The following is a 15,603-nucleotide window of genomic DNA, read 5'->3' as shown; positions in this document are numbered from 1 at the left end:
TTTAATTTGAGATCATACACTCACTGGTAGCATGGAATAATATCCTTCATTGACTAAAAACAATGAAATTATTGTATAATGTAATACACAATATGAAAAATACAAGGACACATCATTAACTACTTTTGCTTGAAATATAATTTTACAGCAGCAGTTCAATGCCTGAATAATAATATAAAAACAACAACTTCAAAACATCATACAGTCTATATTCTTCTACAAACAATAATGAAGACATATGTGGTGCGTGCTTTTCAGTACTCTGAATTTATTAAATAATTTATTTACAAACATTTACTTTTGCAAGGCCATAGTGCAGCGAGTATCATAATACAGTAAACAACTTATCAGGTTTATAGTTAAGAAGTGATGTGAAACACAACAATGAGGCTTGTTGTAAACAATGAGAAAATCTTCAAGTTTTGTTTTCATGTGCAAAACTATTGTAAAAATAGTCATAGTGGCACTGGTGTAGTGTTAAAGAAAATGGCGACTTTCTCAGGCCCCAGAAAAAGCAAGCTGTCTCTTCAAGTTCCATGAAACTAGGTCCGCAACGACTATACAGCAATGGTTCCATACTACCTACAAGAAGCCAGTGACAATAAGGCAATCATTTTACCAGTGGCACAAATCTTTCGTTGAAACTGGTTGTTTGTGTGCAAAGAAACTCACAGGAAGACCACCTAACTGGGAAAATGTTGAGTGCATGCGGGAAGTATTCCAACATAGTCCACAAGAATCAACAAGGCGAGCAAGCAGAGGATTGGGTGATGTTTCTCATTCCACAGTTTGGAGGATGATATGCAAGAGATTGTCACTCAGACCGTACGGGTTTGAGTTGTTACAGCAGCTGCAGCCAGATGACCCTAAGTTAAGATACCTTGAACATTTGTAGACGTTTGTAGACATTCACAGAAACTTGAAGTGTTACTGATTGATATGTTGTATTCCATATAGGTTAGTCAAAATAAATTCTTAAAGTTATTTACTCTATAATGATACACCCAGTCAGTGGCGGAGCGTGAGCTTTCCAACAGTGTAAGCCTAGCATGATGAAGGCTATTTCCCGTTGTGCTTATTTTGGGGCTGTCATATTGACCCCCCCCCCCCTTTTCCATTTTTTTCAGTTCCCTAGAATTGTTCAGAAAAGCCTAATTTTTGCACTAAATTTAACCTTACACCCCTTAAAAACAAAGTGACACTAGACCAGATTAAAAGTTCTGGAAACATCCATGAGCGTGGTGTTTTCATTGCTAGGCTGCGTTCTTCTACATTGAGAGGAATGGTTGGTTGATTTGGTGTTTTAAGTCAACTTTATGCACATTAAGGCTAATCGGGATTGGACCTACAGTTTAAAGTGGGATCCGAACAACTATATGCCTCCACCAGGTATCGAATACATTGAGAGGAGAACTAATAATTACGTCAGTCTTATTCCTATCACTATGAGTAACCTAACAATAAAAAAAACGCAAAGTTAGATAAAATATAGAACGAAAATAGTTCGATTCAGAACCTCTTATCTAAATGAATTTTAAAATAAACATACCTCTTACATGCTACTGTTCCATTACAACTTGTAGTTCAAATTCAGGCGACGATTTTTTTCGGCAAAGATGTCAATCACAGCATCATGGAAGGTAGGGCTCTTCTTTAAATCCTTCAAGAGAGTTCTCTCTATTGCCATCAGCGATAGCTTAGTAAGTCTCTCCTGGGTCTGTGTGCTGCGCAGGTAGGTGTGTATCCTCTTCAAGGCAGAGAATGTTCTTTCAACAGATGCACTAGTTGCAGGTATGGTTAAAATTAAGGCAGAAAGCTTTGTTGTTTCCGGAAGAGCATTGCACAGGTTTGTTGAAATTAAATATTTATGGAGGTCTAACACTGAAGGTTTCAAAAACTCCTGCGACGAATAAATAGCAGTAAGTTCGGTTTTCAAAATTAGAGGATCAAAATATCGTCCATATGATTTCAATAATGATTCGTAAGCATTTATTGGAAATTTCAGAGAATAATTTTGAAAATTATCAAAATCTAGCAAGGAGAGCAATTCTAGTTTCTGGATATCGGAGAATCTGTTGGCTAATTGGACTTTCATTGTGTCAATAATTTCATAGTAAAGTCTTCGATAAGAAGCTTTCCTCTCATTACTGATGAGAACAATTCTCTGTCTTTTGCTTGGCACCTTTAAGTGTTCTTCTCCCAACCTGGCACTGTCGCTTTCGGACCACACTTTTTCAAAGTCTTCCCTCTTAGTACTCAAGAAACTTTGATATTCTTGTACTTTTCGAGTACAGTAGCCGATGTCATTCACTCTGGTTTGCAAAATTTCGAAAAGTATTTTAGCTGGTGGAAGAATGGCCGAAAATACAATTAACATAAAATTGAAATCAAAATCATGGAGAGTAGCAAAATATCCACGAGAAGAGAGACGCGTTTCTCCATCCCACTGCTCTTGGTTCTGTATCACTGATTCAAAGAAATTAATTCGATCTGTTTTCAACTTTCCTCTTTGAAGATTTAGAAAAGAATGCTGCAAAAGCCGACAAAGTTTCAAAAAATACTTTATATTCTTTGATGCCCTCCACAGATTGTTTGAGAACTAAGTTTAACTTGTGAGCATAGCAATGGACAAACAGCGCTGTCTTATACCTGTCTCTTATCAACTTTTGCAAACCATTGTGTTCTCCAGCCATGACAGCTGCTGCATCATAGGTTTGAGCGACTAATTTCTCGCCACACTGGAAGTCATTTATTACACCAAAAACATGGTCTGCCAGGGCATCAGCCGTGCGATCCCCACTGACATCCTTAAAACCTATGAACCGCTCCTCTACGTTACCATTTGAAGTTACATAACGTAGCACCGATGAAAGTTGAGATTTCTGAGAGGCGTCTACTGTTTCATCTTCGATGACAGACACAAATAATGCTTCTTTCACTTCACTTTTTATTTTGTTCATCATCAAAGTTGCAATTGCATCAATCAACTCATTTTGGATATCGTGAGAAGTGCCAGCAAAACTGTAGATGATTCCAAATGATGACGTAGTTTTTCATCATAGCTTGCCCTATAATGAAGCATTTCTACGTAATTACCTCTATTGTTTGAATCTGAACCCTCCAAATGACCTCTGAAAGGGAGCTCTTGTTCCGCCAAAAAACAAGCAGTGTCGATTAAACAACCAACGATGTATCTATTTGCTTTGACTTTTTCGTTGTGTTTCTCTCGGTTTAATTTGAAGGCAAGGTTTAAACAATCTTCAATTCGCGTAGTTCCAAATTTCAACAACGCAATCTTTGAATTTACGTGTGCTACGGAGATCTCATGTCTTTTCTTTAATAAATGATAATTACACAGGGCCGCATGGGTTCTGTTGTTTTTATAATTTTGGGTGTTTTATATGTATTTGAACTTGCTGATGCTGAAACTGGCATTAGTTTTCTCACATCACGCAAGATTTTTTTACAATTCACGATTTTTATATGTGGGTTGTGGTATGCACGTTTCAGTGCAATTGAAGTGATTGTCGCTAGATGTCACTGGTACGTTTCAAAATTATTCAACAAGTAATAAAGACGAACAAGCTTTAAATACAGAGAAGTTTTGTTTTATTTAAATTAATTAATATGTTTCTTGCCTAAATGCTGAAAATAATACTATGTAAAACATTGATATATCATTCGAAATTAATTTTATATGTAACTCTCAAAAGTCCTAATTTGCATGGTGTGGCCATGGCATCTCGTGGTTGTCTGAATAGCCCAGATATGTTTTGCTACATCTGCGGTGAATGTGTTCCCCGGGTACAGAGACAGGAAATTACAGATTTTATAAGAAGAGCATATTACGCATACTTTGAAATGGAAGATGACATTTATGACCCCCTCACGGATCTCGTGACCCTATAACCATCACTCAAAGCGAACTCAATGATTTAGTTAGAGACCTAAATTTATCTAAAGAATCAGCTGAGCTTCTTGGTTCCAGAAGAACTTGCTGGCTTGTGGAACAACATTTTCGTGGTACAGACACTGAGAAAAAGAGTTTGTGCCTTATTTCTCGAAACAAGATTTTCTCGTGTTTTGTTGTGATGTGTCCGGTTTGCTGACTAAGTTAAATTTTCCTTGTCTTTGAACTGATTGAAGGCTATTCATTGACTCGAATAAAACAAGTTTAAAATTTGTTCTGTTACATAATGGAATATGTAATATTGCTCATTCTGTGTCACTAAAAGAAACCTACAGCAATATGCAATTTGTTCTTAATAAAATTAAATATGAGGACCATGGTTTGTTGGTGTGTGGTGATCTTAAAGGTTTGAGCATTTTACTTGGACTACAATGTGGATATACGAAAATTCCATGTTACATCTGTAAGTGGGATAGTAGGGCACGATATTACCACTGGGAAAGAAAAGAATGACCAATAGGGAAAACGTTGAACCCGGGTTCAAAGAACATCGTACAACAACATTTAGTCAGTCCTGAGAAAGTTGTACTTCCTCCTCTTCATATCAAATTAGGGCTGATTAAACAATTTGTGGAGGCACTTAACAAGGAAGGACAATGTTTCCAGTTCATATGCAACAAATTTCCATCCCTGTCGTACGGCAAAGTGAAAGAAGGTGTTTTTGTTGGACCAGACATTAGGAAATTAATGAATGATAAAGACTTCGAGGAAACAATGACTGTAGCTGAAAGAGATGCTTGGATAGCACTTAAAAGTGTAGTGTTGAACTTCTTGGGGAACCACAAAAGTCCTGATTACAGAGAAGTTGTTGAGAATATGTTACTTAAATTTCAAGAGCTGGGTTGTAACATCAACCTCAAATTACATTTTTTGCATTCACACCTTGATAACTATCAACAAAATCTCGGTGAATTAAGTGAGGAACAAGGTGAACGGTTCCATCAGGACGTGAGGGATATGGAGAAAAGGTATCAAGGACATTGGAGTGTTAGCATGATGGCTGACTACTGTTGGGCATTGTACAGAGAAACGCCAGAAGAAAGTCACAACAAAGTTAGGAAAGCTTACAGAAGAAAGCGTGCTAAACAGAACTGAAAAATATGTATTATGTAATGATATTCTTGTGTGTATATTATATACTGCTATATGTCGTTTTCTATATTATATGGGTCCTTTGTGTCTGTCTATATTCATTTTAAAATAAACATGTTGATGCGTTTAGTGTGATAAGCTACTTATTCTGATTGAAGAAAAGAAAAATTATAATAAAACAGTATGCAATATTGAACAAAGCCCAAATTTTGAAATTTGATTTGTAAGAAAACCTTGCGTGATAGAGAAAAACGAATTTCATATTCGTGATCAGCATGGCACAAATAATAAAGTTCACCTATTAAACAAAAAACAACATTAAATTGAATTTAATTTGCAGCCCTGTGTTATTAGCGTCGCCGACACCTTTTGTTGTCCAAGCAGTTTTTTCTGTTGAAAAGAGAAGGCAGGGCCAACAGAAAAGTGCTGAATACTTTTTACAACCACATAACCAAGTATCAGCTTCGTACCATGAGTCACAAAACCGGCGCACTTTATTTTTGGTTTCCTTTACCATGCCTGCTAGAGAAGGAGTGGACCTACCTACATCCACAAGTTTCTTCTTTGCAGCAAAATCCTTGCTGGAAAACGGCGTCTTCAACAAGTTCTCCACCACACAATCACACTCGTTTTCTTCCATAATGCACTTCGTATCACACCACAGTACAGGGACAACTGCACCACACCGTCCACTTTTCAATAGATGGAATTAGCAAAAAAAAAAAAAAAAAAAAAAAAAAAAAAAAAAAAAAAACCACGAGAAGTTAACGATGCACACAACAAGAAAGGGGAAACAAACCAAACCCAAAAGCAGCCACTGCCCAAAGCAGTGATATTCCGGAGTCAGAGTGAAATATCCCTTTTGGAAATAAATAAATTCCCTCTCTGGCCTTAAAATTCCCTATAATTCGTAAAGAGAGGAAGAAAAAATAAATTCAAAAATAAAATATAAAGTAAATGCTCACTAATTGTAGAAGTTTATCCAGAAATTTCTATCAAAGGAGATATTTCTAAGGGGAGTGTAAAAGAGAGACAGACCATAAATAAGCTTTCCGTGCATTTTCGGAGAGTGCTTAAATTACGGACTATGTAATTAATGAATGATATTTCGTTCACATTTGATATGATAATTTGTAAAACTGGTTCAATCTTAAGTTTTCATCAAACATTTAACTTAAAAAAACAACTTTTTGCACTATTTAGCTCAATTACTACAAGCAGAATTCAAATTAAAAACAGAGATCTTAATATTTCCTATGTATATACTAATCCTACAAGCAAAAACAAGCGTTAAGCACATTAATGTATATATTATTATATTTTATCATTTTCTCGTTTTTTGCTCATTTTAGGTGTTTCTCTTTTTTCCATTCCTGTTAATTTCTTTGCTTCAAAATTTCCTTTTCCTGTAAAAAAAACCTCCTTGAAACACAACCGTCTCAAATTTCCTTTGCAACCACCTCTTCATACATAGTTGCCAGATGCTGTGACTTAGAAAGTCGTCTGCTACTCTTTGACTGAGTGCACTACATACAGTTCTTGAAGTGAGGAGGGGAGGTGGTGCGGTGGTTGCTAGCTTTCTGATCTTTCCTTCAGGGGGATGAGCTTATTGGTCTTTGTCAAGTGTGGTCTTGAACAATGTGAGTTGCTAACACGCCAGCAATATCAAGATCGCCTTACTACAGAATGCACATCTGGCCAGTTTCCACTGTTTCCTGGCTAAAACCCGACAACGCTGTGGCTCCCTCCTCTTGCGGGGCAATCGGTGTCTCGCTGGACCGTATTCACGGTTAGCCAGTGATGCCACCCAAGCATAATGGTGCTAAATCTCGCACAAGTTTAAGAAGTCGTTGGACAGTTGGAGATATAATAAAACAAGAGGGCCGCTGTTCGTGGGGGTTGAATTTTCTCAATCTTTTCACGTTAACGTCGAACCCATCCCGTTGGTTGAACCATTCTAATTTATATTATACGGAAGAAATTCCATATTTTACTTAACTATAGTATGTAGCTAATTAATAATGCAATTTTAAAACTCTAAAGAAGATGCATAAATTGAACTTGAAACTAGTCTTAGGAAAATAATAAATTATTGTTTTCTTTATAAATTAATATTAATAATATATAGAGCCTAGAACAATATAGTAGCATGTAGCATAATTTTAGAGTATAAACGACACCATGGATGTTCGGTAAGGGTAAGGAGGGGAGGCCCTTCCTGGAAAATGAATGAATGTCAACCATAAAATTATATATTTCACACATATAATTTCATTTCAGTCACAGCAAATTATGTTAATTATTGTAAGGGCATTGCAGAAAAATGTTAAACTTCAAATTGAATTAGTATCTTTTGAGGAGGCAACCCTATTAATGGGGAAAATGCCTAGTTTACCCCCACCCCCTGAAAAAAATACTGGTGGAAAGAAATACTGCGGACGTCCCTGAACAACACTTTTTCTAAACATGAGGTTTGCAACGCTGCTGTAAGCCTCTGACCGAAGGTTTACAGACCTAGGGTTCTGGCCCGCTCTTCTCCAAGCAGATAGGGTAGGCAGAGAGAAGGAGGGTAGGCACTGCTCGCTCGCGGTCAGCAACTTGTAAGGCAAAATTCAGAAGGCTTACAGCTTCCCACAGGCAAAAGGCGGGAGTTCCCATGTGCTGTGCCGCCTAGTGCTGAAGTGTTGCAATCTAACAAACAGGATCTTGAACACTGGTGTCGACCCAAGTTGAACTTTTAACTTGTTTACGAATTTTGCCACATAATTACATACATTTTACTGGATGTATTAAACTGTAAGCCCGGCTTACATGGCTTACATGGACGCTCCGCGCCTGCACCCAGTATATGCTCAAGGTATATCAATTTGATGCCAGACTAACAGGTGTAGCCACATCTTACTCAACTTAGGTAATGTGGATGAAATGTTGACATTTGTTTGAGGGCTTTTGCATGTTCATTGTACAAGGTGTCTCACAAAAAACCAGTATGCTTGTAATGAACAATACATATGATGCATATCAGTTTTATGTGGGACATCCTGTGGTATGTTTGTAAATATGACAACACCAGGTAAAAGACTGAGTTGAGCTTCACATGCTATTCATATGAACCTTGCACAACCACTACATAAGGCAAATTGATAAAATGGAAGAATTACTTTGCAAAATACATCTACACAACTGTCTACACAGTAGCAGCCTAGACTTACACATGTCTTTTATCATACATATATTGATAAAATGCTTAAAAATACAAGTTTGCCATATCACAAATTCTTTCACTCATTGTTATGATCATCAAATGTGAATTACATACTCACTCTCAAAATTATTTTGTTTGAAAATAACTTCATACATGTACAATTTTTGAACATGACACACTTTGAAATCAAACACCAAAATTGTAGTTTGACATAGATTTGAACCTATTAACTCCTAGAACTTGTGTTAGTTCTCTGACAAACTGACATCAATTTCTAACTGTAACAGAACTGTCACATTTTAAGTACTCTCAAAAAAAAAAAAAAAAAAAAAAAGCCATCTACCTCCAAATGAGACAAATTCATGCAGAAATTTTACTCATTACAAAGAGGTTTGCGAATCGAAAAAATCAAGTAACTGAAGCTACCAATAACAACAACACATATAACATACAAAAGAAAGCTGCAGCATATTGAATTAATTACAACATACACACTTTGAACAATGACCAATGTTCCCCATGAATTTAATGTACAGAATGTGACTCGTCAAGTATTATTTCCCAATCAATACAATTAATCTATCCAAATAAGCATTAAATGTTTTCATGTTAGGGGGAATAAGAAATGTGGTTGATAATAAGGATACGTGAGTTAGTTACTAAAATAATTTCCACAAAACTTACTTGTGTATGTTCTATTAATTTCGGTGGCCTCTGCCACCATCCATTTGAAAAACTTGATGCTTCACTGTTGGGTTGACTTCCGGTTCCTGTTGTTTCCTTGCTTACCGCTAGGAGTGTGAGTGTAGCCAGTTCGTCTGCTGCATGTGCTTGGTTTGAGCTGTTGCAAATGCAGGTGCGACAAACTAACCAACACCACCCTTTCACCACTTCCCAACCCAGGAGTATATGATGCCCAGTGTGAATGCAACTCACATTATATTGGCAGATCCATCAACGGACGTATACAACAGCACTTAACAGCACAGCAGACGAACTGGCTACACCAGTGCTCCTAAGCGAGGAAACAACATGAACCGGAAGTCAACCCAACAGTGAAGAATCAAGTTCCCAAGTGGATGGTGGCAGAGGCCACCTAAATTAATAGAACATTTACAAGTAAGTTTTGCAGAAATTATTTTAGTAACTCACTTACATCTCCTTATTAAATGTTTATTGGAATTTTCTAAATTTATTAAGATATTCACTTAATTTTCCTTTACTACTTTTGTACTTAACTCTGTAAAAACTGCCCATGTGGAACTAAAAGCATACTAAATGTACAACATCCTGAATATTATTATTAATTCTTCCTTCAAATTCTTCAATAACTTCTCTGCAATCTACAAAACTTTCTACAGTACATCTCATAAAAAATAAGGTTAAATAACTGCATAGTAAATTGCAACGTAAAAATCACAGTGTTCTACACCAAAATACAATAGAAGAGCGATCCATCCACTTATTGATCTTTCACTGTGCTGACAATCTCTAATTGCAAGCAAACAGTGGGAGGGGGAGAAGCCCCATTTTGAAACTAGAAAAGTTTTACTATTTCATAAATAGCCGAACAACAGTTCTATCAACTTTTCTATTTCTATTTCAACTTTTCACTGTGTTATTGCTGTTTTCTACGCTCACAGCCACTGTTAAATCATGTTGCTTAGGCACAAAGAATATCACACTTGCTACAAAACGTTAACTGCTGAAACTTCTGTAACAATTCCTGGAAAAAGAAAGAAAAATGAATTGAAACAATTGATTTTTTCATACCCAATGTAATATATAAGATAAGTCTTAAAGCTTTCATGGTGTCAAATGAAAAATATTCTCTTATGTTAACCAAGAAAAGTTCTTCGATAATTAAATTAATTTTATACGCATATACACCTAAGACATACTTACTTCTTCCATGAAACTGATTTTTCATCATCTCATTACTGTTTGATGGGCTTCCAGTTCATGCACCACACATTTTCCAGATATACATGCATGAATTGATGCATTTTTCTTCCTCCAAAAAAATGAATAATTTATTTCATTCACAATTTAATATAATAAAATGGATATTCCCTCGTATTACAAATGACGATGTTTCACTAACTTTCGTTTATATTATCAGACCTAATATGGTTGATTGCTTATTTGTTACAAAATATGTGATCTGTAGTTGGCACATCTTCTGTTTGTTATCATATCTTTAATGATTATCTCTTGTAATTAGATGTTACTGACTTTATTCTATATTTTCACGACTATTCATATGTACGTGAATTTATATGTACCACATGTATTATTATAAATTATATAGCTTGTCAGGTGAGTGGTTTGCCCTTCCCTACCATTATACGACAATCAATTGCCTAACCAAAGTCCAACACAAACTTGGTTCACAAATGAACAGCAAACTCAGAAGGTACTCCCCCCCCCACCGATAACCCAGAAGGGTATACTGCAGTGTGTGAATGCTAAGCACATTACATCAGCAGATCCATCTGATATGTTAATGAAAGAATTCAGCGGCACCTTGCAGAAGGGAAAAATACAACCCCCATCACTGAACTTACAAAACATATGAGACACAATAAACATACTATCAAAAAAGTACACACCAAGCATATAGCTCACACTGCGGCATGAAATGAACATGATGATCATCATGATGCCATGGTAGCTCAGTTGTTAGGTCATCTGACTACCCAGCAGGGGAGAACCAGGATTTTCTCCACCTGTTCAAGCAGCTACAGTGCCCACCCAGCATCATATCAAGTGGGTACCTGGAGGAAACTATGGGGTGTAAAGACAGCCAGGGCCATGGTTTTGATCACATCACCCCCACCTTCAGGCGTGATCAAGAAAATGTGATGCTCTTAACTCCACACCCCCTATGTGCCTTCAGGATGTGGTGCAAAGCACAGGGGAGCACTTTACTTTTTTTGTGTAGCTCACACTCTGATAAGACATAAAAATAAATGGAACGTGTGTCATTATGAATGGCTAAACAGTGAGAGCAGACAGACACACAACATCTGGATCCCTCTACTGCAGCAAGTAGTACCCAGAAGCAGAATATGTCACTGCAGATAAGCAGCATACTGTAAAACAATACATCAGAAGCCTGCTCTACAACAAGCTCTCAGGAGGATGGTGGCCTGCCACCAAAATCAATAAAAAAGAAATACAGGTAACTAAGTATTTCATTCAGTTGCATGTCTTTCAAAATATACAATCCTGAGGAAGCATGTTAGTTTTCTGGTTAAAACATACTTAGCAAATATACAAAAACATTGCAACTTACCACATAAATTCTTTCCAATGGCAATATAAAGGTAACCTTTATCACCAAATTCAACTCCCCAGGAGTTGCGTACAATATAGTGAGGAACTGTACCACTTAAATCGTAGCCAACTATCTGCACAGCATGGTTTATATTATCTTTCTTGCTTCCACAGTGAAATTGTATGACTCCCCCAAGGTAGTTCTGCCAATTTATAGCATTAACTGCCACAGCCACAGGACCATGACGTGCAAGCATATCCAGCAAGAAATCTTCATGGCCAGTCAGGCTGAAACGCAAAAGCGTATGTGTTTTAATTTATTATTCAATGTTGTGGCAAAAGGGCAATCCAAGTTAATTTGAACAGTATATTTAACTGTTAGGAAAGATGCATAGCTTAAACATTCCTATTTTTCAATTTCATCCCTAGGACCAGTATTACTTACAATTTTGTTCACGACTGATCTGGCAATTAATTTTATTCTGCTTTCAACAAAAAAATATATTATAAAACAGTAGTTTGGAGCTTCTTTGATGGGGAGTTACCAAAATTTTCTTTCTCAAGGCATTTGTTTTACGGCAAATGGTCACATGTTAAAATCTCAACCAACACCTGAGATATACATTCAGAGTTTACGACTGGCCTCCAATCTTTAGAAAGACAGCATGAGTTTTCCAAAATGTTGGCAATTACCCATCAAAGAAGGATCAAATTGTAACTAATATTTGAAGGGTTTGGAAGTAAAACAAGGTGACATTTTGGTCATTATTGAGTTACAAAGTAAGAAGTGCCATCCTTCAATTTTCACATGTTATTTGCCATGTCATGCAATTTGCATTGCACTCATTGAACAGTTATGACATTGGTAAACACAACACGAAAACAATTTATCTACAGTATAGCTTCTTATAATCTTTCTGCTTAATAAACACAATAATGACCAAAATGCCACTCACCATGTTTTACTCCAGAGTTCATCTTATATATATATATTTTTTAACCTAATTACAAGAGCAAATAATAGCAAATTTTACTTTATTCTACATGTCTAACACTTAACAATTCATAATTGCGCCTCCCCAATGGCATAGTTGCCCAGTGGAGGCACATAGTAGTGTCGATCCAACTTTAAACTGTAATTAAGGTACTCACGTTTTCCACGAAGCTGTTTTACATTATTTTCTATTAATTTTGGTAGCCACTGCCACCATCCTCGTTGGAATTCGTTGTGTTGTTGCTTGGCGCGTTTCTGTTGTTTTTTCTCTAAATCGCCGCTAGGTGTGCTGCTGTAAAACAGATTCGCGGAAAAAGTGAGTACCTTAATTATCTATGACTGCATCTCTCATTCCCATAGTATGAACTTAAACTGTAGCTCCCGTCTCAATTAGTCTTATATGCATAAAGTGGACTTAAAACTCAAACAATTCATAACTGAACTGATGTGGAATTCTTGCTGACACCAATAAGGAATTTATATAAAATTGACTGGAACAAATATTATACTGATCCTGCTTTGAAAGAGGCACTACATATTTAGATATTTATTTCATAAAAACAAGGTATATGAATTTCACCTTTATATTCATAAAAATAAAAAATTGGCAGCATTTTGCATTAAGTCACAGGATTAGATTGACAAAATTATTGGCAATTTAATCATTATCCCTATACAGTGATATATTGGATGATAAGAATAGAGTATTGTTTAATGTACCTCATTCCTAATTCATAAACAATTTAAATAAAGCACATCAAACATGTTTTGATAAACAATTAATGACATGTGGATGACTAAAATTTCTTGTTTTATGTGATATCTGTGGGAAAAATTTATCACTTTGATCAAAACATTACGCAAGCTAAGCAGTTAATTATGGTAATTCCTAAGAAGTGATACAGAACTTCAAAAGCGAATTTTGATACTAACTGCAACAATGTTGATACTAATGTCCTGATTTGAATTCCTTACAATTCATCCCAAAAATATTTACATAATCATCTTTTTCTCATCATAAAAGAGGTAATAGCACAAACAATCACTCTTTTAAAGTCCTCAAGTGCTTTTCAAACCACTTAAGTGCTTTTATAAGAAAGCAAAATAAAAAAAAATATCTGTTCAGATTGCTTGATGCACTTCACTTTAAAATGTCAAAACAATGGCATTTAATCAATTTCATATTAAATTGCAGTATTAATTTTTTAAAAGAATGCCAACAGGCCAAGGTGCCTGTTAAATGCAATTTAAAGGATTTGATTTGTTCAAGTGCAACAGAAGTTAAAAAACAATTAAAGTAAAAGTTGCAGAAAGACTCTTCCTTATTTTTACCTTCTGTGTGTTCAAGGTTTTGTTGTGTCAAGGTGGTGGAATTCCTCAGTCTTGTCCCCCTTCCCTTTTATTGTTTTCAAATTAAATAGTCATGCAGAGTCAACGTAACATATGTAACCCCCAAGTCAGCTGTATGACAGACTAAGAATATCATGGAACTACCCCATGAACTCTCTCATAATTCAATTTGTAGAGCCTCCCTGATGGCGTAATGGTAACATTGGCACCTTGTAATCTACGGGTTCAAGGTTTGAAACCCGGTGAAGATGCATCATGGTTAGGATCCCAATTTAAACTGTAGTCCAGCCTCAATTAGCAATCTGTGAAGAACATGGACCTAAACGAATTTGAACTTGTTTTGTACATTAATATTCTGAAATGACATTTAGTGTGACAAACATAGTTTACTGTGTATGCAATGAATTTGTAAAGAGTCTACCAATTTGAACGTCAGAACTTTAAAATTAGATAGAATGAAAACCACAAGTGATAATGACATATATATATACTTCTTTTATTTTGAAGAGCAAACAATGGCATAAGTTTTGAACAATATGTGGTTCAAATGTCCTCCTTTACTTCGGTGGGTGGAATGGATTCTGAATGTCCAATTTTCCAGCACGTCTGCACACATATTGAGCGGTATAGCCTCATAGACCTTAGATTTGACATAACCCCATAGAAAGTAATAAAGGGGGGTTAGGTCACGTGATCTTGGTGGCCAGTTCACATCACCCTTTCTGAACAGAACTCATCCAGGGAACTTTTCCTGCAATAAGTCCATTGTTTGGCGAGCTGTGTGGCAAGTTGCACCATCCTATTGGACAAACACATTGTTGTTGTCAAGATTTACCAGTTTAGACCACAAAAACTGCACCACCATATTTCTGTATTGCTCCCCATTGGCAGTCACATGATTTCCATGTTGGTCCTCAAAAAAAATAAGGCCTGATCACGCCATTGGCCCAAAAACCACACCACACAGGTCACTTTCTCAGGATGAAGGGGTACGTCCAGAATCACTTGCGGATTTTCATCTGCCCAAAACCAACAGTATTGTTTGTTAACGTAGCCACGAAGAAAAAAATGTGCTTCATCGGAAAAGATGATTTTCCGGCCAAAATCTGGATCGTCATCCAACCGTTGTAGAACCCAATTAGCAAACTCCCGATGTAGACGATGATCATTAGGCTTAAGTTCTCGAGTCAGTTGCACTTTATAAGCTTTTAGGTGAAGATTGTGATGCAAAATTCACCATGTTGTCATCTTCTGTGAAAGGCAGAGTTGTTGTGAATGCCATGAAACAGACAGGTTTGGATTGTCCACCATGCTCTGGCTTACCGAAGCGATATTCTCAGCTGAAGAACTGACTCGATGATGGTCAGATGTTGGCTCGTTTGCTACTGAGCCTGTTCACTCAAATTTCTCTACGAGGAGGTAAATATGACATTCTGTCGGTCGATTAAGTTGACCATAAACTTCTCTCAATCCACGAAATGTCTTTCGAACTGAACACAAATTTTGATAATAAATTCAAATAATTTATATGCGTTGTTGCATTGTCTCTCTCTCCATGATAACTTGCCACATACTACTGCACACAGATGTCACAGTTCAATCTCGTCATTTCAGTCAGTGTTGCCACAACACTCTTTCAAAGTTCTGACGTTCAAATTGGTAGACCTTTTAGAAATAAAAAAAATACTCCAAAAGTGCAACTCAACCTTATCA

The 15,603-nt window shown here is 36.4% G+C and overlaps 1 protein-coding gene across 2 annotated transcripts in view; it reads right to left on the bottom strand.

Annotated features, from left to right (window-relative positions):
* Positions 1-7,686: 7,686 nt before the first annotated feature.
* LOC145977912 (cathepsin O-like) overlaps positions 7,687-15,603 on the bottom strand; it is a 32,887-nt gene continuing 24,970 nt past the window's right edge. For both annotated transcript variants that reach the window (XM_083110222.1, XM_083110232.1), the window contains 2 exons: positions 11,566-11,834; positions 7,687-9,993 (listed from right to left, as the gene is read on the bottom strand). In XM_083110222.1, the coding sequence (XP_082966348.1) occupies positions 9,956-9,993; positions 11,566-11,834 (307 nt within the window). In that variant the 3' untranslated portion in view covers positions 7,687-9,955. The remainder of the gene's footprint in view (positions 9,994-11,565; positions 11,835-15,603) is intronic.

This window comes from Lepisma saccharinum, chromosome 1, assembly GCF_977018435.1.
Source record: "Lepisma saccharinum chromosome 1, izLepSacc3.1, whole genome shotgun sequence".
Lineage (NCBI taxonomy): Eukaryota > Metazoa > Arthropoda > Insecta > Zygentoma > Lepismatidae > Lepisma > Lepisma saccharinum.
Note: the sequence above shows the minus strand (reverse complement) of the source record. Positions and strands in the feature narration are given on the sequence as shown.